Source organism: Hippopotamus amphibius, chromosome 16 (genome assembly GCF_030028045.1).
Source record: "Hippopotamus amphibius kiboko isolate mHipAmp2 chromosome 16, mHipAmp2.hap2, whole genome shotgun sequence".
In the NCBI taxonomy this organism is placed as follows: Eukaryota; Metazoa; Chordata; class Mammalia; order Artiodactyla; family Hippopotamidae; genus Hippopotamus; species Hippopotamus amphibius.
The window spans coordinates 49,939,662-49,963,379 of record NC_080201.1 but is presented as its reverse complement, the minus strand read 5'-3'; the positions used below and the strand labels follow the sequence as shown (position 1 = coordinate 49,963,379).

General features: G+C 47.9%; 1 protein-coding gene across 2 annotated transcripts; it reads right to left on the bottom strand.

Annotated features, from left to right (window-relative positions):
• Window positions 1-7,072: 7,072 nt before the first annotated feature.
• Window positions 7,073-23,432, bottom strand: ACP7 (acid phosphatase 7, tartrate resistant (putative)). Of its 2 annotated transcripts, none has more exons than XM_057713187.1 (13): window positions 23,027-23,432; window positions 21,995-22,127; window positions 16,472-16,672; window positions 15,981-16,163; window positions 14,764-14,887; window positions 14,478-14,540; window positions 14,265-14,379; window positions 14,074-14,181; window positions 13,926-13,983; window positions 13,769-13,836; window positions 13,586-13,657; window positions 9,927-10,064; window positions 7,073-8,811 (listed from the first exon to the last, which is right to left on the bottom strand). In XM_057713187.1, the coding sequence occupies exons 1-13, from the start codon at window positions 23,108-23,110 to the stop codon at window positions 8,746-8,748; spliced, it is 1,413 nt and encodes a 470-aa protein (XP_057569170.1). In that variant the 5' UTR covers window positions 23,111-23,432; the 3' UTR covers window positions 7,073-8,745. The 2 variants fall into 2 exon arrangements, with proteins under 2 accessions (XP_057569170.1, XP_057569171.1); XM_057713188.1 differs by having other exon boundaries at window positions 7,074-8,811; window positions 21,995-22,289; window positions 23,027-23,426.
• Between the last annotated feature and the right edge of the window lie 286 nt (window positions 23,433-23,718).

The following is a 23,718-nucleotide window of genomic DNA, read 5'->3' as shown; positions in this document are numbered from 1 at the left end:
CATATGCATATATCTAGTCTTTCCCTCTTTAATGCCTTGCACACATTGCAGGGCATCAGCTCTAGAACCCGTGTTTGGGGAAGCCCTCTTGTAACTTAGTTGGGGATCTCAGTCAGAGATCAGAGCCCTGGAACAAACCCACTGGCAGATCTACTCCAAGGGTTTCTTCAGGATGGGCTATCAGGCCCTCATACTTCAGGGCCCTGAGAGAGGAAATCAGGCCCCAAAGAGCCTCCGATAGAGGGCTTCCTGGAGGGGTTGGTAAAGAGGTGACCCCCAGCAAATGGAAACAGGTGAAAAAAGTGAGGAGGATTTGGTCTTATAAAAATGATAAATTTCAGTACCTCAAGGAAAAAATCAGTGGCAATATATAGATAGCAAGCAAAGCTTTCTTTTATATGTAAAGAGCACTTACAAATCAACATGAAAGGTGAACATACAACAGAAAAATAGGCAAAGAAGATAAACAAAAATTTTAAATACAGACAATGAATAAGAAAAAGTGGAATTGGTGAACAAGAAATTAATGAAATGGGTTATTAAACTATTAAAAAGTTTTTTTTTTGTCTCAGAAATATGTTTATTTAAAGTTGTAGTCAGTGCTGATGAGAATAGAAGATAACAGTACTCTCATACCAAACTTGTAGGACTGTGATCCTGGGCACGCTTTTGGCAATGTTCATCAAGGGACTTAACAACGCTGTTTACACTTTGATACAGCAATTTTACTTCTAAGAATCGTTAAAGGAAAAGAAAAGATATAGACAAAGGTGTATATGTGAAGATATTCATCATTTGTGTTATTTTAGAATTTTTTATCACCATTGTTTTTAATTGTTGATGTATCATACTGTACTGAACAATTCCCCTATTCTTGCATATTTAGGTTGCTTCCAATTTTTTTCACTGCTTGCTACACCAGATGCTCTGTAAACACTTTATCTACAAGATCTTCTCTAAGCTTCACCACCGATCTATAAGATGGGATCCTTAGCCCCATTTAATAGACTAAGGAAACTGAGGCATGGAAGTAGGGTAGGAAATGGAACAAAGTCCCACCACCTGTAAACAGCTTTGCTGGAATTTTAACCAGAAAGTCTGATTTCAAAGCTGATGCTCTTAAGGACTGCTCAAATTCATTCAGTAAATATATTCATTGACTGCTGTCTGTGTGCCAAGCATAATGATAACTGCAAACACTTATTGAGCATTTTCTATACAGCCAGCCCTATGCTAAGCACTTCACATATACTACCTCATTTAATCCCCACAACAGCCCTATGCACTGCTGTTATTCCCTTTCCACAAAAGTGCAAACTGAAGCACAGAGAGGTTAAGTAATTTCTCCAAAGTCACACAGGCAGCCTTGCTTCAGGGTCTAGGCTCCCAACCATTTCTCTTTTTTTTCAGAGAACAAATGCTTGAGAGATAGGTAATAAAATACATGAACAAATAAATAATAAACATAAAATAAGATGATGAGTAGAACTCAAAACATGTCCCGGAATATATCCATGCAACCATAAAAGATGGCGAAAGACACAGGACGCAGTGATCCCACTCCTAGATTTACTCAAGGGAAAAGAAAACACGTATTCACACAACATACAAGTACAGGAATGTTCATAGCAGTTTTCATAATAGCCCCAAACTGGGAACAACCCAAAATGTCCATCAACTGGTGAATAGATAAACACATTCCATGGAACACAACTCAGCAACAAAAAGAAAGGAATTCTTGATAAGGAGGACAACATGGATGAATTACAAATGTATTAGGCTGGGCTTAAGCAGCCAGTCTGAAAAGGCTACATATTACAATCTTCCCTCAGTACCAGGACCCCTGGGGATACCAAAATCTGGGGATGCTCAAGTCCCTTGTATAAAATGGTGCAGTATTCGCATATAATCTACACAAACTTTCCGTATACTTTTTTACTTTATTTTATTTTATTGGCTGCGTTGGGTCTTTGTGGCTGCGTGCAGGCTTTCTCTAGTTTTCCCTCTTTAATGCCCTGTACACGTTGCAGGGCATCAGCTCTAGAACCCGTTTGGGGAAGCCCTCTTGTAACTTAGTTAGGGATCTCACTCAGAGATCAGAGCCCCGGAACAAGCCCAGTGGCAGATCTACTCCAAGGGCGAGCAGGGGCTACTCTGTTGCGGTGCACAGGCTTCTCACTGTGGTGGCTTCTCTTGTTGTGGAGCACAGGCTCTAGGTACATGGGCTTCAGTAGCTGTGGCTCTTGGGCTCTAGAGCGCAGGCTGCGTAGTTGTGGCGCAGGGGCTTAGTTGCTCCGAGGCACGTGGGATCTTCCCAGACCAGGGATCGAACCCGTGTCGCCTGCATTGGCAGGCAGATTCTTATCCACTGCACTACCAGGGAAGTTCCTGTATACTTTAAATCACCTCTAGGTTAGTTATAGTACCTAATACGATATAAGTACTATGCAAATAGTTGTAAATGCAATGTAAATGCTATGTAAATAACTGTCAGCATCCATCGAATTCAAGGTTTGCTTTTTGGAACTTTCTGGAATTTTTTTTTCTGGATATTTTCCATCCATGGTTGGTTGAATCGGAGGATGCAGAACTGTAGCCGACTGTATACAGTTCCACTCAGCGCATTATGCATAAAGCAAATCTATAGTGACACAGAGCAGATTAGTTGTTGCGTGAAGCTGGGAGACAGAGGGAAGGATTAACTGCAAAGCTACAGGGGACCCTTCAGGGGGGCAGAAATGTTCTGCATCTTGATTATCGTGGCGGTTTCATGGGAATACAAATCTGTCAAAACTCATCAAATTGTACACCTTAAAAGCGTGCTTAATTTATATATTTATTTATTTTTTCTATTTTTTGGCTGTGCCACACAGCACACAAGATCTCAGTTCCCCAACCAGGGATGGAACCTGTGCCCCCTGCAGAGGAAGCAAGGCATCTTAACCACTGGACAGCCAGGGAATTCCCAGTTAATTGTTTTAAATTATATCTCAATGGAGTTGTATTTCAAAGTTTTAAAAAACACAGTAAAATAAAACATGGACTTCACTTAATAATAATGTATCAATATTGGTTCATTAGTTGTAAGATAGCATATTAAGGTAAGATTTTAACAATAGGGGAAACTGGGGGTGGGGTTTATGGGAACTCTGTACTATCTCCGCAATTCTTCTGTAAATCTAAAACTGTTCCAAAAATAAAGTTTGTTTAAAAAGAAAGCAGAATAGAGACGGTATTATGCCCATGTTAATTTATGCTGGAAAGAAAAACAGGTTACAAATCCACCCTTATCATATGATAGTATTTTTCATTTTCAACAAGTCAGTGGTTATGAGGAAAAATGTTAAAATGCTATAAGTTAGAAGCTGGTAGGAACAGGACAGCGAGGAAATTTCCACTTCTACTCTATTCTTTTTTGATTGGTTTGATTTTTTTAAAAAAAAACAATGAGTGTGTTTCTTTCTCTCCTGCAGTAAAAGAAAAATATTATCACTTTTAAAATTTGCTGCAAAGAGGCAGCAGAGATCTGGAGGGAGATCATGGATGGGAGGAAGGGGTTGAGAAGGAGGGGCTGCTGCCTGGAAAGTAGGGACCCCGTATAGCAGAGGGAACTGTTGAACTCAAATAGCATCCTATCTCCTGATGCATGTGTACAAGATCCTGGGAGGAACCTTTTGCCCTCTCTGTATCTGCTGTCCTCATCTCCCTCCACATTCTCCTTTGCTTCTTCCTAGGTAAACCTAGGTAATAAAAACGTAGCCAATAAAAATACAGGATGCTCAGTTAAAACTGAATTTCAGACAAATTTCAAATCTTGTTTTTAGTAGAAGTATGTCCCATGCAATATTTGGGACATAGTTATACTAAACATTCCTTTATTGTTTTTGCCTGAAATTCAGTTTTAACTGGGCATCCTGTGTTTTATCTGGCAATCCTACTGACTGCCACACCAGTCACCCTAGCCTCATGGCTGTTTCTCAAATACATAGCTTCAGTCCTGCCTCAGGGCCTTTGCACCTGCTGGTCCCTCTGCCTGGATCACTCTTCCAGGTCTTTACTTTGACTGACTCCCTGTCCTTTGGCTCAGATGTCACCTCTTCAGAGAGGCCTTCCCTGGACACAACATCTAAAGCACCCTTTCCTTTCCCACACTTTATTTGTTTTTATTTTTTATACACTTATTTATTTATTTTTATTTTTTATTTATTTATTTGGCCGCATTGGGTCTTCATTGCTGTATGTGGGCTTTCTCTAGTTGTGGTGAGTGGGGGCTACTCTTTGTTGCGGTGCACGGGCTTCTCATTGCTGCTGCTTCTCTTGTTGCACAGCATGGGCTCTAGGCACCCAGGCTTTAGTAGTTGTGGCACACGGGCTTAGTTGCTCCGTGGCATCCGACCAGGGATGGAACCTGTGCCACCTACAATGGAAGCATAGAGTCCTAACCACTGGACCATCAGGGAATTCCCAGTTAATTGTTTTAAATTATATCTCAAGGGAGTTATACTTTAAAGTTTTAAAAAATACAGTAAAATAAAGCATGGACTTTATGTAATCATAATGCATCAATATTGGTTCATTAGTTGTAATAAAGGTAGCATATTAAGGTCAGATTTTAATAATATGGGAAACTAGGTGCTCTTGCATGGTTCTTAGTTGCCATCTACAGAAACCATTTATGGCTGATTTAAGCAATGAAAGACTTTAGTAATTAAACGTTTGTCAATGAATGAATCCAGAGACCCGCAGCTTCCTCCTCCCTGTCTCTCTACAGCACCCCCAGGCATCCTCGGAGTTCCCCAGGACCTGCTGTCCTTTCTGGCAGCACTCACCCCCCTCCCTGCCCCCACCTGCCAGGCAGGCATCTGTGTAGCCTCCAAAAGCCTTGCTCAGCTCTGCCTCCCTGAAGCCTCAGGGTGTCCGGCTTGCAACCTGTCACTTCCTGTGCATGTCACATATCACAGATGTTGCAATCAGCCGTACATGCCTATCTCCCGTGTACCCAGCAGGGGAAGCCCCAAGGGCTGGGCAACTTTATCTGATTCACCCAAATCATCATCTTTGCTGCTATTCACCTGCTCCCTCAGCATCAGGGGCATTTTACCTGTATTTCTCCTGCCTTCCTTCCTTCCCTCAATCAATGTTTACTGAGCAAACTACTGTGTATCAGGTGCTGGAGCTAGAGGGTTGAACAGAACCAATAGAAACCCCTGCACCCTGGAAGCTCACATTCTGAAGGAGGAGGTAAAGAATAAATGATTGAACATCTATCCATATAGTAGGTCACAACACTCAAGTACTCTAAGGAAAATAAGGCGGGGGGGGGAGTTCCCTGGTTGCCTAATGGTTAGAACTCCGGGATTTCACTGCTGTGGCCCGTGTCCAGTCCCTGGTTGGGGAACTGAGAACTCACAAGCCACACAGCATGGCCAAAAAGGAAAGAAAGAAAGAAAGAAAGAAAGAAAGAAAGAAAGAAAGAAAGAAAGAAAGAAAGAAAGAAAGAAAGAAAGAAAAAGAGAGAAAGAAAGGGAGAAAGGAAGAACAGAAAAGAAAAAGAAAGTAAAGCCAGGAAAGGGTATGGGAGGAGGGGACTGAGGATGCTGTTTGATCAGGGAGGGACCAAAAAGGTGAGATTAGAGAAGAGACCTGAAGGAGGGCAGGGAGGGAGCCATGTAGGTCCCTGGGGGCAGTGTCCCAGGCACAGGGAATAGCCAGTGCAGGCGTGGGAGGGTAACCTGATGTATTTGAGGCCAGTGGGGCTGGAGCAAAGTGGGCAAGGGGTGAGTGGTGGGAGATGAGGACAAGGAAGAGACGGGGCTGGGCTGAGTGGAGTGGGCCATGGGCAGGCCTCTGGCTCTATGCCCCCCACCCTGCCTCACAGGTCCCTTTGGCTGCATGTAGCGAACAGGCTATGGGGTGGGGGGGGGCAGGGAGACTAGGCAGGAGGTGAGAGACAAGGTGACAGGACCAGGGTAGGGGCCTTGCAGGTGCAAGAAAGAAAGGGACTTCCCAGGTGGCGCAGTGGTTAAGACTCCGCACTCCCAATGTAGTGGGCTCAGGTTCCAACCCTGATCAGGGAACTAGATCCCACACTCATGCCACAACTAAGAGTTCACATGCCACAACTTGGGAGCCTGTGAGCTGCAACTAAGGAGCCCACCTGCTGCAACTAAGACCTGGCACAACCAAATAAATAAACATTAAAAAAAGAAGTCAAAGCCAACAGTATTTACTACCTAACTAAATGTGGGACGTTGAGGACGAAAAGGAATCAGGGACAACATCAAGGCTTTCAACCTAATTTAATCCCGCAATGATGATCATCCTTTTGTTACAGATGAAGAAACGGAGGTTCAGAGAGGGCTGGTGATTCCACAGACCCCGGAAAGTGGCAGGACTGAGATTCAAACCCAGTTTCTGTCTGGCTCCAGCCTTTGGCCACAGCGTGCAGTGAATGACTCCCCTGCTGGTGACGTGATGGGCTTGGTGTGTCCTTCTGTGGCACTCCCTCGCTGCTTGTCACCAATGTTGGGTAACCGTATTTCCCTGCCTGCCCTTGACCTTCCACAGGACCTGACTGGGCTGATTCATCTCTCTCCCTGGTGCTACCTGGCTGAAGCCTGACACGTGGCAGCTGTCATTAAGGCAACAAATATTTATTAAGCATCTATTTGTGCTGGGCTGGGCTGGAATGAGCCCTGGGCATCACCTGCTAGGGGCTGACAGTCCAGTGGGGGAGAAAGACCCACCCCCCACACATCACAGCCCAGAATGTGCAGGGCTGGGATGGGGGCGGGGCAGGGCCCCTACCCAGCTTGAGAAGGGGTCTGGGAAGAGTTGGTGGAGGTGAGGGACCCGTGAGTGAACAAGACGGCCTCCTCCACCCTCACAGACCCTCAGCCTAGGGGGGCAAACTGACAATGGACACGTAACAAATCAATCCATGAGCGAATCTAAGAGCTGGAATGAAGTAAGACAGGATGAGACGGAGAGTGACTGTGTTTATTTTAGCTGGGGTCTTCAGGGAAGGCTGAGCCCTGAGGCTGAGAAAATGCAGCCCGGGATGAGCTGGGGGAGGACACTCAGAGGACAAAAAGCCAGTGCACAGGCCCTACAGTGTGAGAGAGCTTGTTGGGCTCAAGGAACTGCAAGGAGAGACTTCCCTGGTGGTGCAGTGGTTAAGACTCCGTGCTCCCAATGCAGGGGGTCTGGGTTCAATCCCTGGTCAGGGAACTAGATCCCACATGCACGCATCCCACAGCTAACGAGCAGGCATGCTGCAACTAAGGAACCCACCTAATGCAGCTAAGACCAGCACGACCAAATAAACATTAAAAAAAAAAAAAAAAAAAAGAAAGAAACTGCAAGAAGCTTTGGGCCAAGTAGGGGTTGAGTGGAAATAAAATGTGAGGAGGCTAAAACTGCACACTACAATGGAGGAATACATGTGCCAGCAGTCTGCAGAGCTAGGAATTCACAGGCTTCTCCAGGGGACAGAGCTCAGCCTTCGCCTAGGACTTCCGGAGTCAGATCCTGTCCATCACCAGCTCAGAGCCCTCCCGTGGCTCCATGTCTCTCAAGATAAAGGACAGAGTCCTCCCCGTGACCACAAGGTCCCACGCGATCTGCCCCAGTCACCTCCCTGCCCTCACCTCCACTCTTCCTCACTCCCTCTGCCCCTCTGACAGGGCAGGCGTGCTTCTGTCTCAGGGCCTTTGCACTGGCTGTTCCTCTGCCTGGGCCGCTCTGCCCACGTGGCTCCTCTTTCAGACTCCTTCAGATCTAAACGTCACCCTCTCCGTGAGGTCGCCCTGACCACCCTCGTGAAACCCGCAACCGCCCCCCACTACTCTCCATCCCCCTTCCGGCGTTTTCTGTGCATTTATCACTATTTACCCTGTTATATGTTTTATCTGTTTATTGTTTGCCGTCTGACACCCTGGATAGAATGTCGGTTTCATGAGGGCAGACATCTCTGTGTTGTTCACAGCATGGAGAACAGGTCCTGGCACATGATAGGTGCTCAGTAAATAATGATTGAATACAGGAAAGGAAGAAAGGAAAAGGGGGGGGGGGGAGTTTAAAAAGGGAGGAAAAGGGCAGGCCCATGAGCTCCTAAGCTTGTCAGCTGCTCCAGCTGGAAGTTAGGAGTGTTAACACTTCCCCCCTTCCAGGATACGTCAGTGCCAGGCTGGGAAACTGAGGCATGAAGGACACTGGTGAGAACTCCTTGGGGCATTGGAGCCAGGCATCTGATTGGCACTGAGGGCCAGCCTGAAGGAGAAAGTCACTGCCGCCACCTGCTGGAGGCTGGTGTCATGACAGCCGTGCCCACCCTGCAGACTTGGGGCTGGTGATGGCCTTTGCTCAGCTGGGAGGAGAGGAGGCGGCCCAACGGGGCATCCCCAGCAGAAGTTCAGAGTCCACGGAGACACAGTCATAAGCTTCTTTATTCCCAAGGCCCTGTTGGCACTCTGCCCAGTCAGTGTCATGTAGGAGGGCAGGACTGTGCCATCCAAGACCTGAATTGCTTCACTCTGCCCGTGCAGCTGCTCTCCCAACACAGCAGATCAGGACTCCCAACTCTCGGGGAGGGAAGAGCTGCTGCAGCTCCCTCAGGGCTGCATCCACCCCACACAGGGCCTAGGAGAGTACAGGAATTAGGGATTGCCCTGACTCCCCTCCCGGGCTTGGCATCCCAGCCAAGGTAGCAAGGCTCAGGTTTCCCGATGAGAGTTGTCGCCATCCCTAGAGGTACATCATCCGGCCAAGCAGGGGTCTCACCACCCAGATATCATCCACAATCTTCCCATCCTGCAAGGGACAAAAAAAAAAAAAAAAGGGAGGAGGTAATGAGGGCTGAATGCCCAGATTCTGGGGTCAGGTGGTCTGGGTTCAAATCCCAGCTCAGCTTCTGACAGGCTGTGTGACCTTGGGCAAGCTGCTAGACCTCTCTGAACCTCAGTTTTCATCATCTGGAAACTGAGGATGTTAGTAATAGTACCTACATCATAGATATCATAAGAATTAAGTGAGATATTTGGAAAAGGCTTAAAAGGGAACCTGGCATATGGCAAGGACTGGGTAAATGTAGGCTATTATTATTAGAGCACAAACCCTGAACTCAGACGAAACTCACTTTATATCCCAGCAAAGCCACTCTCTATGTGGCCTGCGGCACATGACTGAACTCTGAGCCTAACTTCCATATTCCATAAAGTGGGGAGAACTGAATAGATAATACACACAAGAGCCTGCCCATGGTGTATGGGCTACACAAGAAATAGTAGTTATTTATCATAAAAAGAATATGGTCTTTGGGGGCAGATCATAATTCTGCACCCTCTGGCTGTGTGACCCTGGGAAAATTACCTCCCCTCTCTGAGCCTCCGTTCTCCTAGCTGTAAAAGAAAATTTGCCCCATGGTATTGTTGTGGTGATTAAAGGGACTAAATATAAGGCATCTATGTCAGGGTCTGATAAACAATAGGTGCTCAATCAGTCATAGTTATTAGCATTATTTTAAAACTACAATGGCAAAAATAAAGAAAAATGAGCCATGATTATTCAGGTCCATCTAACCTCAAGCCATCCCTACCACACATACATCATATTAGTTTCCCTCTACCTGCCTCCCACCACCTACCTTTTCCTCCCCCTGCTTCATGGTGATAAATACCTATAGAATTGACCATGTTTTAGATGTCATTCAATCCCATTCAATCCTGTGAGGTGGAAACTATTAACACTCCCATTTTGCAGATGGGAAAACTGTGGCTCAAAGGTGCTTAAGGTCATCCAGCTGGTAAGTAGCAGAGGCAGGATGTGAACCGGGATTTCCAGCTCTCAAGTCCACTATTTAAACCGCTTGGCTCCAGATCACACGGGGTCTGTCACCCAGGCAGGTGCCTGGGCCACTGCTCACTGACCTGGTCATCAGACACCTGCTGGATGTGGACGTGGGTCCCATTGAGGATGTGTAGCCGCGTGTACCCGTACTCCTTGATGCGCACGGCGCTCCAGGGCCGAGGGAAGAGGGTGAAGGGGGTCAGCAGCTCCTCACAGCCCTGCCAGAGAGAGTCACTTAGACCCAGGGCTGGGGCAAGTGCGGTACCCACCCGGGAGCAGAAAAGACCTGCCAAGCTGGGACCCTGCCGCCCCAAGGAAGACAAAGTCAGTTAAGCCTTGACCTTAATAACGCTCACAATTGAGTGTTTTGACCCAGCCAGGCTTTCTGTGCCCTGGGTCTTTGACTTCTAGAACAGTGCATGGCTGTATAAGACGGTCCACTGCAGCATTTTCTGTAAAAGCCCTGAGCTGGACGCCGGCCAAATGCCCATCAGTGGGGGTCAGTTAAATAAATTATAGTGTAGCCATCACAAAGTGAGGCAGGATAGGAAGATGGCCAAGATGTATGGTTAAGGGGGAAATGCAATTCACAAAATAGAAGAAATCGGTGGCTCTCAACCCTTGCTGCACAGTAGACCCTCCAAGAAAGCTTTTAAAATCATCATTGCCTGGGAGAGAGGAAGTGTTTATCCTTGCAGTAGAAAGCCAATGATGTGAGCAGAAAGGATGAAGGAGCTCAAAAAAAAAAAAAAAAAATCACCGTTTTGCAGCCATCATTGTGATAACTGATTGAAGCAAGAACCATTAGTGGATGGTCAAAGTAGTGGCAAAAGTTTGAGGAATAGCAGGATATTTGCACAGTCTCAAAGTATATCCAGGAAACACGGTAATTTTTTTTTTTTTTCCCTCCCCAGACGGCACCCAGCACCCGCCCCCGAGACACGGTAATTTTAAAGGGGAAAATCGTAACTATGGTGGAGAAGATGTGCAAACTGAGGCTTTAAAGGGGCTAAAGAGGTACCACGTGCCTCCTCACAGGATGCACTGAAAGGACACAGTATTGCTTTTGTGTATTCTTACTGAAAATGTGTAACTTAAATCTAATCACCAGCAAACATCAGACAAACCCAAACTGAGGGATAGTCTACAAGACAACTTTACTGTGCTCTTCAAGTTTTTCAAAGTCATGAAGAATGAAAAAAGAGTGGGAAAATGTTTCTGATTAAAGGAAGGGAGAGAAATAAGATACTGAAGTAGAACATATGATCTTGGATTAGATCCTGGACCAGAAAAAAATTTTTCTTTAATTTAAAGGACATGACTTTGTAGAATGACTTAATAAAAGAGTTCAGTTGGAAACAAAAAATAAAGGACATAAATAGGACAATTGGCTAAATTTGAATAAGATTAGATAATGGTATATTATCAATGTTAACTACTTAAATCTGATTATTATACTGTGCTGATGTAAGAGAATGTCCTCGTTTTTTAGGAAATACAGATGGAAGGATAAAGGGGCATCATTTCTGCAACTTACTCTTCATTGGATCTGAAAATAATAGTAAAATGTAATACACATACACACAGACAAAAATAGAGATTGAAGCAAGTGTGGTTAAATGTTCATGTTTGGGAAATCTTGGTAAAGGGGATATGTAAAGTCTTTGTATTATTTCTGCTACCTTTCTGTAAGCCTAAAATAATTTCAAAATTTTAAATGAAAGAAAAAAGCTAATTTGCACTGATTAAGATCAGAATAGTGATCACCTACAAACGTGAGGAGACACTTGTGCTGGTAAGATTCTACTTCCTGCTGTGGGTGGTGGCTGTACAGGGGTGGCAATGCAGGCCGAGCCCTCAGAGATTCTGATGTTTGTTCTGGGGTTGGGCCCAGGCATCGGTGTTTTAACACCTCCCCAGGTAATTCTAACATGCACCAAAGATGAGAACTGCTAAAGTATGAAGGATGATTCAAGGTGTTTTTAAAAAGTGGGTGATGCAGTCACATATCTCTATTGAAACAACGACTCATTTGCATACACAGAAAATATTTTCAAACGCCACCTGCGATGTAACCATTGAGAGTGGGGCTGAGAAGGGTGTGGATGGTTTCACCTCCTGCCCTCTGTTCCGTTTGAATTTTTAATCCAGGGAGGCTCTTACTTTGATCTCACTCATTTGTAAGGATCAGCTTGACAAATAAGCCCTGCTTCTTGCGGAAGTGACTAATTCCAAGGCTTGGGGTGGGGGGGTTGGAGGTGGTGGACACAAGGTGACTCTTGTAGCGCCAAAAACTAAGAAAGAACCCACAAAACGACAGGGACATGTCGAAAGGACATGGGGCCTGATCTGAAGAGTTCCCAGTGGCCAAAGTAGAGCGATCTAGCCAGCCGTATAAATGGCAGGAGTATTGAGTTACAGCCCACAGAAGAAAATAATTACCCATGAGCCCATACTGGTTTAAATCCATAACTAACTAACCAAATAAATGACGCATAAGGGACAAATCTTCCTCACACGAGGATGCTAATTAATAAATCGAGAAGGAATGAGGGAAATAGAAGATCCCCAGTAGAACACCCCAGTAATCACTGCTGCAGGCAACACCCACTGACGGATTCAAAAATTAGGGGGTGAAAGTTGGGGGAGAAACAGGACATTTGCAGGGTCTAAAAGCATCTCCCCTAAGATGTTTTTTAACTAAAAAGGGAAATACAACAACTTTATGGTGGAAAAATCCAGCAGACACTTCCTTGAACAGGTGGTTCAGAGAAATCCCTCTGAGAACGAGGCACAGTGAGAACATGGACCCCCCGGTATGACGTGCTGAGAAGGACACAGCATCCCTTGTGATTGTCGGGCCCCAAATGTATTACCTGAGTCTCAGCATGAGAAAATATCAGACAAACCCAGATCCAGGGGCATTCTGGAAAAAGCAACTGGCCAGTACCTCCAAGGTGGTGCAGTGGTTAAGAATCTGCCTGCCAGTGCAGGGGACACGGGTTTGAGCCCTGCTTTGGGAAGATTCCACATGCCACGGAGCAACTAAGCCCGTGAGCCACAACTATTGAGCCTGTGCTCTGGAGCCCGTGAGCCACAACTATTGAGCCTGTGTGCCACAACTATTGAAGCCCACGTGCCTAGAGCCCGTGCTCCACAGCAAGAGAAGCCACTATGACGAGAAGCCTGCGCACCACAATGAAGAGTAGCCCCCGCTCGCAGAAACTAGAGAAAGCCCATGTGCAGCAACGAGGACCCAATGAGGCCAATAAATAAATTAAATAAATAAATAAATAAATAAAGCAACTGGTCAGAATGAAAGACAAGGGAAGACAGACAAACTGTCACAGATGGGAGGAGACAAAGGAGACACAAAAACTAAGTACAGTGTGGGATCCTGCAATAGAAAAAGTCGTTAGTGGGAAAGCTGGTGCAATGTGAATCAAGTCTGGAGCCCAGCTACAGTGATAATAAAAAGCCCTCTGCCTTGGATTCATCTAGTAGACCTGGGCAAGCACCCCCTTCCCCGTGCCACTTATTGAACCTGTGACTTTGAAGGAGTATTTTACTGTCTGAGCCTCTGTTTCCGCATCTGTACAATGGGCATACTACTAGGTGCATCTAACCACCTAAGAAAGAGCAGCTGTATAAAGGTTGAGGCACCCAGGCTGGTACAAGTAAAATTCTCAACATATCAGAGGCCAAAGGCGGCACCCCCTCTCCCCTCGACCCTGCTCACAGCAGATCCGGTGATGATGTGGACGGGGCCTCGAGGATGGGTGTAGGGCATCTCTTGGCTGCCGTTAAACACCTGGAGAAGGGACAAGAGGGAGGGGCCCGTCACACCCAGCCAGGCCCCGGGGGCCTAACCGGGAGTCCTCAGACACTAGCCACATGGGTCTCAGCCCTTCCTGGGCCTCACCTGGTAGTTGTAAATCGGCCACAGGCGTTCATACGAGTGCTCGTGAGCCCACAGCTGCAGGTCGACCCCTGAGACAAAGCAAGAGGGGATCAGATCCCTGAATCTGGGAGAGATGGGAGGTGGGCCTGGGCCTGAGGAGTCCCCAGGGGTCACTCACCATATTTGTAGAAAAGATCTTCCAACCCATAGAGCTTGCCGAGGAGGCCTTTGCGAACCTGGGCAGGATGAGCAAGGAGGTGAGGGGCGACTCAGGCCAGCCCCCCAGCTGGATTTCAGCACCTTGTCCCTGGGGACGGGGTCCTCACCTTGCTTTCATGCCAGGTACAGTCATCCAAATCAGCGTTGGAACAGTACATGGGCCGGTGACCCATGGTGATGATCCATGGCCGGACTGCCCGGTTCTTATTGGCTTTCTGCAGAGAAGGGCACAGAGTGAGGGGCAGGGGCTGCGGGAGAGGGAGGGGAGGCAGGTCCAAGGGGGACATCCACAGCTTACCTGGAGGTCATTCTCCAGCCAATGAAACTGCCTCTCGACCAGGTGGCGGCCGTAATGGAGGAAGAAATACACCTCTGTGGAGAAGGAGATGATGTGTGCCGGGCCCAGATCCCAGCTGGAAGGATCAAAGGGCAGGGGTCAGAGATGGGGTCTCTTCTGCAACTCCCATCCTTCAGGGGAGGGAGGCCCGTCCCCCAGCTCCCCCCAGATTACCTGTACCACAGGCCTTCGTTGTCCCCTGGCATGCTAAAGCGAGCTTTGTAGTTGGAGAAGTTGCTGGATAAAAGGAAGTAAAAGGGTTGGGGGGAGGGTCTGGGTGCCCCTGCCCCACCCCCACCTCCCACTGTCAGGCCAAGCCTGGCTCCCAGCTCAGCCCTCAGCTCCTCTCCTCTCACTTCCACAAATGAGCTGCTGCAGAACCAGAGCATAAGGTGAGACACTAGGAAGGACTATTTTTGTTGGCCAGGCCCTCGCCCACCCCGAAGCCCTCGGGTCTCACTAGCGTTCTTCGTGATTCCCAGGACATGTCATGTATGGCAGGCTGGCAGCCACAGGTTCGATGAGATTCATGAACTTGTCCCCGACTCGAGCGTTATTCTGATCCATGTTGTAGGCAAAGTCTCCTGGGGGGTGGGCGGAGGAGAGGATGAGGACCCAGACCTGGCCCTGCTCTCGCCAGAACGGAGAGACCTGGTCAGTCAGGTGTGGGCTGTGCATGTCCTGCCCCCACCCCACCCCCCCAACCCCAGGCATCCTGGTTCTCTGATCCCTACCTCACACCCAACTGAATGGGTGCTTGGAACTGTTTCCTGAGCCTCTGGTCCCTGAGACCCCTGCAGGACCTCGAAGGTCTCCTGTGCTCTGATCACACTAGCCCCCGTCTTGTGCCTTCCCAGAGTAATAACAACATTAAGACTGATGTACTCTGGGAACCTCCCTGGTGGTGCAGTGGTTAAGACTCAGCACTTCCACTGCAGGGGGCGCAGGTTTGATCCCTGTTTGGGGAACTAAGATCCTGCATGCCGCTCAGTGCGGCCAAAATAAATAAAGGGTGAATTTAAAAAAGAGAGAGAGAGAGAGAGACTGACGTAGTCTGGTCAGGTACTGGTTTTGTATCAGGCACAGTTCCAAATGCTTTACATGCTTGATCACCTGAATCTTCAACTCTGAGGTAGCTGTTATTATCATCCCCATTTCAGACAGGGAAACTGAGGCACAGAGGGGTTAAATGCTTGCTCAAGGTCACAGAGCTGATTAGTGAGGATCCAGGAGTCGAACCCTGGGAGTCTGACTCCAGAGTCTACTACGGCTTTGAACCATCTTGGCCCCGATCTCCATCTCCCATCTGGTTCCTGTGCCCTCAAATCACAACAGAAATAATCACGACAACAAACACGTATGTAGCACTTACAACAGGCCAGGCAATGTCGACTTATTTAGTCATCACAACGGCCCAGTGAATTCTAACCTAGTCTTAGCTCCTATCACGGTAATACAGAGGAGGAAACCAGTGCACGTAGCGCTAAGTGTCAAAATTGATTTTAACCTGGGCAGCCTGGTTAACCACAACACCATGTCCGTGGCCAGTCTCATCCCCGCCCCTTCAGAACCGCGCTGGCCCCAGCCCCGTCCCCTGAGCGGTCCTGGCGTGGCCTCCCACCCGAGCTCCCCCTCCCCCACCCAACACCTCCAGGTACACCCCGGTCCATGCCTCACCCACATGAAGAACAGCGTCGTACATGCCCTGCTGGGTGTCCCTGTGCAGTCGTGGTAGGGCCTTTGGGTTGTCAGCCCCCAGGTCCCCAAACACAGCCAGACGGGGGCTCCAGTGGGGTCCGTTCTGCAGGGCCCTGAAGCGGAACCGGCGGCTCCAGCCCTGCGTGCTGCCGCAGCGGTAAACTGAGAGGAAAGGAAAAGGTTGCAGTCAGCCGGGGCAGGGTGGGGGGTAGGGGGCAGCCCTGTGGTATCTCCTTTACCCCATCCATCTTTAGCCGGTGGGGGGATTGAATGGGTCTGCCCTATGCCTCTTTTATCCACCTCCCGCCAGGTCCTCAGCCTTCCATTTTCATCCCAGGGTCTTATACAGTAGGCTTGCAGATAAGCAGAGGGGGTACCAGCCTGCCTGAGCCACCTGCCAATAACTTCCGGCCCATGTCCCACTCCTCCTCCCATTTGCCGGCAACAGCTGGGCCCCGGGCCCCTCTCACCATACTGGACCCCGGGCAGCAGCCCCTGCAGTGTGACTCGGTGTATGTAGAGCTTCCGCTGGAGAATGCCCCCGTCCACAAAGCGGCTGAAGGTGCCTCGAGCCCGGAAGGGCAGGGCCCCTGATGGCTGCAGCCCAAACTGCACTTCAGAGGGGGTAGGGACCCATGTGGTCCAGGTTACAGTCATGGAGCCCGGCTCACCTGGAGACAAAGGAAACGGGGGTCGGGCAGTGAGGCCTGGGCAGGAGCAGGGAGGGATGTGCAGAGAGTGAGGGGCTCTTGAACATTTACTAGTTAAGGACACAGGTTCTGGAACTTCCCAAGTTCAATCCCTGCTCCACCATTTCCAAGCTGTGCTCTCCTTGGGCAAGTCACTTCACCTCTCTGAGCATCAGTTTCCTTTTCAGTAAAATGGAATAATAATAGTATCTTCCCTATAGGGTTCTTTGAGGCTTAGATGAATAAATAAAAGTAAAGCACTTGAAACAGTGCCTACTATAGTCAGGGTTACACAAGTGAATGAATATTATTATTAATATTCGTTACTTACCACGTGCAGGCCTGTGCCACATATTTTACACGTGACATCATTTAGGGGTTGTAAACTCAGATGTCTAGAGGCCAGTTAGGTAATATACATGGGAACAAGGGCCAGCTGTAAGGAGTAAGGCAGCGGGGAGACATAGAGTATGTGGCAAAGTGTAGAGCCTGCCCTGTCTCAGAACAGAAGCCCTTGTTCAGCTCTGGGGATGGCTGCCGTGCCAGAAGCAGGCCCAGTACCATCCAATCTGTCAACTTCTAGAGAAAATCTTTATACAGTGGTTTTTATATCCCAAGAGCATATGTGGGTAGATATACAAACTTTTAAGTGATAGCTCCTAATTCTTAAACGTCAGCAACCAAAGCAAGATTTTAAAAATACATTGTGATGGGGCTTCCTAGATGGCGCAGTGGTTAAGAATCCGCCTGCCAAAGCAGGGGACATGGTTTCGATCCCTGCTCCAGGAAGATCCCACATGCCACGGAGCAACTAAGCCCATGCACCACAACTATTGAGCCTGCACTTTAGAGCTTGTGAGCCACAACTATTGAGCCCATGCGCTGCAACTACTGAAGCTGACTCGCGTAGAGCCCGTGCTTTGCAACAAGAGAAGCCACGGCAATAAGGAGCCCGCGCATCACAATGAAGAGTAGCCCCCACTCATCACAACTAAAGAAAGCCCGCGCAGAGCAAAAAAGACCAAACACGGCCAATTAAATAAATAAATAATTAATTAATTTAAAAAAATACATTGTGATGTCAGATGGTGTTAACAGCATGTGTTCTTCCTCCTGCAACATGTGTACCATATGCACAAGCGGGTCATTCATTGCAGCACTGTTTGTAATTGCAAAATATCAGAAACCACCGAAATACCCATACACAGGAGAGTGACTGAATAAACTATGTAACATCCATACCATGGAGAACTTCTCATCTGTCAAAAAGAAAGAGGACAAGCTCTAGGAACTGGTGAGTGACGCCCAGGACATAATGTTAAAAGAAGCCAAGTACACAAGAGTATCTACAGTCAGCTACTCTTCATGTAAGAGGATATAAGAAAATACACAGGTACCTGCTCATTTATTTGTACAGAAGAAACACAAGAAGACTACCTCAGCAACTTAAGAGATGGATTACTTACATGGGATGAATGGGGGAGGGGTAGAAAAAAGGAGGAATGGGAATGGAGTAGTTAATTGAGATGCAGAGGGAGGACACATCTCTGAGTCTGTCTTTTTCTTATAATCCTGAGTCCTAGAGCTATAGTCCTGTTTCATAGTTCCTTCACACACACACACTGCCCCAAATTAACTAACAATTAAAGCCACCCAGGTTATGGGGGGATGCCAATATGGAATATAAACACTAAAAAATGGCTGTAACTATATTAAAAAACAAATAGCATAACCACACTGAAGTAGTGGGGAAGAAAAGCAACCGTGGGCATTAGTGTTTTGACTGGGCAGTAAGACTACAGAGGAAAAGGACTGCACACCAATGCCATCATCTAGTAATTTTTCCTCACAGGGATATAGGCAAATAATTCTGAAAGCACTTTATGCTTATTCTAGCACTGAATGAATAAGTCCATTGTAGATAGCGGGAGCTTGATTTCTCAATGTTGGAGAAAGAAGTTATAAATAAGGAGAGAAGGCTAAAATAAACCCTCGGTGGTGGACTGAAATCTGAGGTATCAGTATGATCTCATGGTATTTAATATATACATACATACAGATAATATACAGAAATATAAATGTGTACATATGCGTATCAACATACACACATGTATTGTCAAGCTCTGTTTAGGAGAGGGCCTAGGAGCAGTGATGCCTCGGTAGCAATGAGCACACCTAGTGCTCAGATCTTAGTGTCTAAATACCCATTCTCTGATCAAAGGAACCAGGGCTCCTTGGAGAAGTCATGGATTCCAGAGATGGGACAGGAAATATACAAGATGAGCCTGGAATAATTTGTGGTACCAGAGACTGAGGCAGTGCTCAAGACGTGATGGGGATGGGGTTGTTGAAAGAACACAGAAGCCAAGCTGGAGGAATTCTAAAAGACCAAATCAGAAACAATTTGAGCCACAAAATAAATAGCGATAGTACTGAATTTTAACTCATGGGGTAAAATAAATATCTGTGAGTCCACATTGATATAAATAAAGAATTGAATAAACAAACACATAAATAAATGGAGGGGGTAGGGATAGCCCTTTTTTACAGTAAAATTTCAATTAGAGGGAATTAGAAAGATACAAAATCACAATTAGGCAAACCCCACACTAATAATTGTTATAGGCAAGATCCACTGATGGAACTTCCCTAGTGGCACAGTGATTAAGAATCCGCCTGCCAATACAGGGGACACAGGTTTGAGCCCTGGTCCAGGAAGATCCCACATGCCAAGAGCAACTAAGCCTGCGTGCCACAACTACTGAGCCTGAGTGCCACAACTACTGAAGCCCATGGGCCTAGAGCCTGTGCTCCGCAACAAGAGAAGCCACTGAAATGAGAAGCCTGTGCACCGCAGCAAAGAGTAGCCCCGCTCTCTGCAACTAGAGAAAGCCCACGTGCAGCAATGAAGACCCAATGCAGCCAATAAATAAATAAATTAAAAAAAAAAAGATCCACTGATGGATGCTAATTAGTGGATTAAAATGTCAGGAGAAACCTGATTTCCACAGACTTAAGGAATCTTCCCCTAGATATTTATTACAAAGATATTTATACAAAGGAAAGAATAAAAGGTTTACAGTGGAGAAACCCGGCAGGCATCACTTGAACCAAGCAATGAAAGTCAACATCACCAGTAACAGCAACAAGCCATGCCATTGTCACGACCCCTCTGATGCCGTGCACTGAGGACACTACATCCCATCTAGGTCAGTCTTGCCAGAAAATACATAATCCAATTCACTTAATTCCAATCATGAGAAAATATCAGGTAAACCCCAAGTGAGGAATATCCTATAAAAACCAAACAAAATCAGGAAGACAATGGCTCAGTACTCCAAGATGTCAAGATGTTAACATTAGGAGAAACTGGGTGAGGGGGAATATAAGGACTCTAATATTTTTGCAAAATTTCTGTTAAATCTAAAATTAGTACAAAATTTACGGTTTTAAAAACAAATATGTCAAGCTCTTCAGCCAGCCTGCCTGGGTTCAAACTCCAGACTGTGTGACCTGAGGTCAGACTCTTCATCTCTTTGCACCTCAGTTTACTTTTTTTTTGTAAAATAGGAGGAACAGGGCTTCCCTGGTGGCTCAGTGGTTAAGAATCTGCCTGCCAATGCACAGGACATGGGTTCAAGCCTTGGTCCGGGAAGATATCACGTGCCGCGGAACAACTAAGCCTGTGCTTCACAACTACTGAAGCTGGTGGGCCTAGAGCCCGTGCTCCCCAGCAAGAGAAGCTACAGCAATAAGAAGCCCGCGCCCTGCAATGAAGAGTAGCCCCTGCTCTCTGCAACTACAGAAAGCCCGCGCGCAGCAGTAAGACCCAATGCAGCCAAGAAATAAAAATAAATAAATAAATAATAAATAAAATTATTTTTAAAAAAATAGGAGGAACAATAGTACCTACAGCTTAAGGTCCAATAAGAGGTTAAAGGAGTTTTCCATCTAAATCACTTGTAAGAGTGTATTTGTTATTATTATTATTGTGTAGGCCAAACAAAGGACAGCTGTGATCTCAGAGGCCTCCAGGCAAAGTGCCTTGTCCAAGGCCACTTAGCCAGCAAATGCCAAAGCCAGTTCATTCATGTGGTTTCAGATTCTCATTGCAACTAACCTTTAAGAAACTACCTTAAGGACTTCCCTGGTGGCGCAGTGGTTAAGAATCCGCCTGCCAATACAGGGGACACAGTTTCGAGCCCTGGTCCGGGAAGATCTCACATGCCACAGAGCAACTAAGCCCATGTGCCACAACTACTGAAGCCCACACGCCTAGAGCCTGTCCTCTGCAACAAGAGAAGCCACCCCAAGGAGGAGCCCGTGCTCTGCAACGAAGAGTAGCCCCTGTTCTCTGAAACTAGAGAAAGCCTGTGTGCAGCAACAAAGACCCAATGCAACCAACAAAACAAAAACAACAACAAAAAAAACTACGTTGAAAGTGTCAAGGACACAAAAAAATAAGGAAAGACTGAAGAACAGTCACAGATAGAAAGAGACTTAAAAAGATGTAAATTGATGCCACTCTTCTCACTATATTTCTTTTCTTTTTTAAGTTTAGTTCCTTTTCATGAAAAATGTCATTTACCTTTACTACTGAATAGGTTTACTATTGTTCATTTTTAATGACTGAATCAATATTTTAAAATGCCTCCATTTTAGTTTCTGATATAGCAACTATTATGGATAAACTCACAAACTAAAGCTCTCTGAGGTTCTCATAATCTTTTTTAAGCTGTGCCAAAGCATCCTGACACAAAAATGTGTAAGAACCACAGCCACATGCCAAGTTCCCTTTTGCCGCTTCATAGGTGATATTTCACTTACTCCTCACCATGAGGTCTCACTAATATTATTTCTTTGTCCAGATGAGGAGGCTGTGGCCAGAGAGGTTAAGTCACTTGCCCAAGGTCACACAGCAGATAAGCAGCAAAGTTGGGGTTAAAACCCAGGAAGTCTGGGTGCAGAGGGTCCAGAGTCCAAGGTCTTACTACCCCCTTGTACCTCCACCTCAAGATCAGGGACCAGGAGGGAGCTTTGTGGGAACACAATGAGCCCTCACACAATGAGTAAGGACAACAGCAGCCCCCCTAGGAGAGCGCTTGCTATAGGCTGGGCTCCAGAATCATTTCCCACACAGCCAGATGCGCCGCTGCTTACAATCCCCATTCAACAGAGGTAGACAACTGAGGCTCAGGAAGAACCACCAGCCTAGACTCCCACAGTAATGAGCGTGGGATTTCTGACCCCCAAACTGACTGGGCCTTGCTGGAAAATGCCCGGGGAGAGGTCGCGGACACTTACCTGGGTAGGACAGGTGGACTTGCTCAGGGGCAGCGCTGGCAGCCTCTGGGCACCCCTGGACTCCCAGGGAGAAACAGAGGAGCAGACAGCAGCACGACCAGCAGGGACGAAGGGGGCACATGGTAGAGGGAAGCTGGGGAGCAGAGATGGGAAGGGGAAAGGTCTGAAGTGTATCGGATCCCTTTAGGGACAGCGGAAGGGGCTGGGAGGACGGAGAAAGGGGGAGAATCAGGCACCGTCACAGAGAGGGAGGGAGGAGGGCAGGGATTCCTTCACAGGGATGCTTATCCAGGTGCTGGAGAGAAAACAAATACAATCATCACTCCTGAGAGGCAAATGCCCTCTGAGCCTCACTGGATGCTGAGCACTTTACATGGATTAACTAATGGGAGCTGGATGACATTCCTTTGTGTGGCGGCCACTGTGATCATCAGCCCCATATCACAGGTGAGGAAGCTGAGCAACGGAGTGACTCAGTTGCCTGGCTCAGGTGTGATGGAGCCCAGGTGTCCTGTGTGATTGGAACCCACGGGTCCTGGCTACAGAGCCCCTGCTCTTATCCACAGCTCCCTCTCAATGCAGGAGGTTTGGGAAGGGGGTTGGGGGCGGGGGGCTCAGTGTAGGAAGTTGCCTTTGGCAACTGAGGCCAGCATTCCACCCTGCCCTCAAAGATCTCATCACCCTCTACTCCATCCTCCCAGCTTCCAATTCCATCTTCGTGACCCCAATCCTCCCCACTCCATCCCCAGACTGCCCAAGAATTCCATCCCACCTGGAGCAGCCCCATCCTTCCTACCCCCTCCCCAGCACCCCATTCTGCCTTTAGTGACCCCCATTCCTCCCCATCTCCACCTGTCTCCTCTGACCCTGCAGCTGCATACCCACCCTCCTTCTCCCCAGCCCTTCCCCTCCTGCTCCAGTTCGGTCTCCAGCTCACTGAGGACCTGCCCGCCGGGCAGAGCCAGGCCAGGACCGTCAATCCGGGGGGCCGGGAGCTGGGGGTGGGGGCTCCCCTCCAGGTCCCAGGCTCACCTTCTGCCGCGCCAACTCCCAGCACGCGCCTCCCTGGGCACCAGTGCGACGGCAGTATTTATGAGTCCGTAGGTGGTGAGACATCCCGCCGCCCACAGCTGTCCCAGCCCCGGAAGAGCTTGCCTTCTCCAGGTGACAGCCTCCCCAGACAGCCGGGGCCCCGGGTCCCACAGGTCCGGCAGGTCCTGGGCGCCCCACGCCCACACGCCCACCTCCATCCACCCTCCCGGGGCTAGGCTAGGGAAGGGGGACCCGGGAGGATTTGATAAGCTGCTGCTGCCACCTCCAAGCCGGCCTCCAGGTGAGTCGCCAGGACAGATGAGTCTATGCTTGTGCCCCAGGAGCCCCACCCCGCAGCTGCGGAGCCCCCAGGGCACTGACACCTGCCCCCACCTCTGACTCTGCCGGATCCCGAGGTACCCAGGTGTGCTGGCACCTGTGCCTGCGACCGAGGCGGGGGTGGGGAGATTGCCCCAACGCTCCCCGCCGCTCTGGCTTTGTACTCTTGGCAGCTCCTTCCACCTTCCTCTCTCTCCAAGCTTAGTCTTCGCCTCAGTTCCTCCTGCAACTGAGGAGGAAAACATGCTGAAAAAGCATGCTGAAAACAGAAAATCAAAGTCCACAGAACGACAGTGCTGCTTCTGAGCTGTGCGCCCTAGGCCGGTTACTCGACCTCCCTGGGCCTCGGTTTC

Coding starts and splice junctions, on each gene's coding strand:
- ACP7 (XM_057713187.1), bottom strand. CDS start 23,110: ATGTCTCACCACCTACGGACTCATAAATACTGCCGTCGCACTGGTGCC. Junction 16,164..16,471: donor GCTGCCCGGGGTCCAGTATG/GTGAGAGGGGCC, acceptor CTTTCCTCTCAG/TTTACCGCTGCGGCAGCACG. Junction 14,182..14,264: donor GGCTGGAGAATGACCTCCAG/GTAAGCTGTGGA, acceptor CCTTCTCTGCAG/AAAGCCAATAAGAACCGGGC.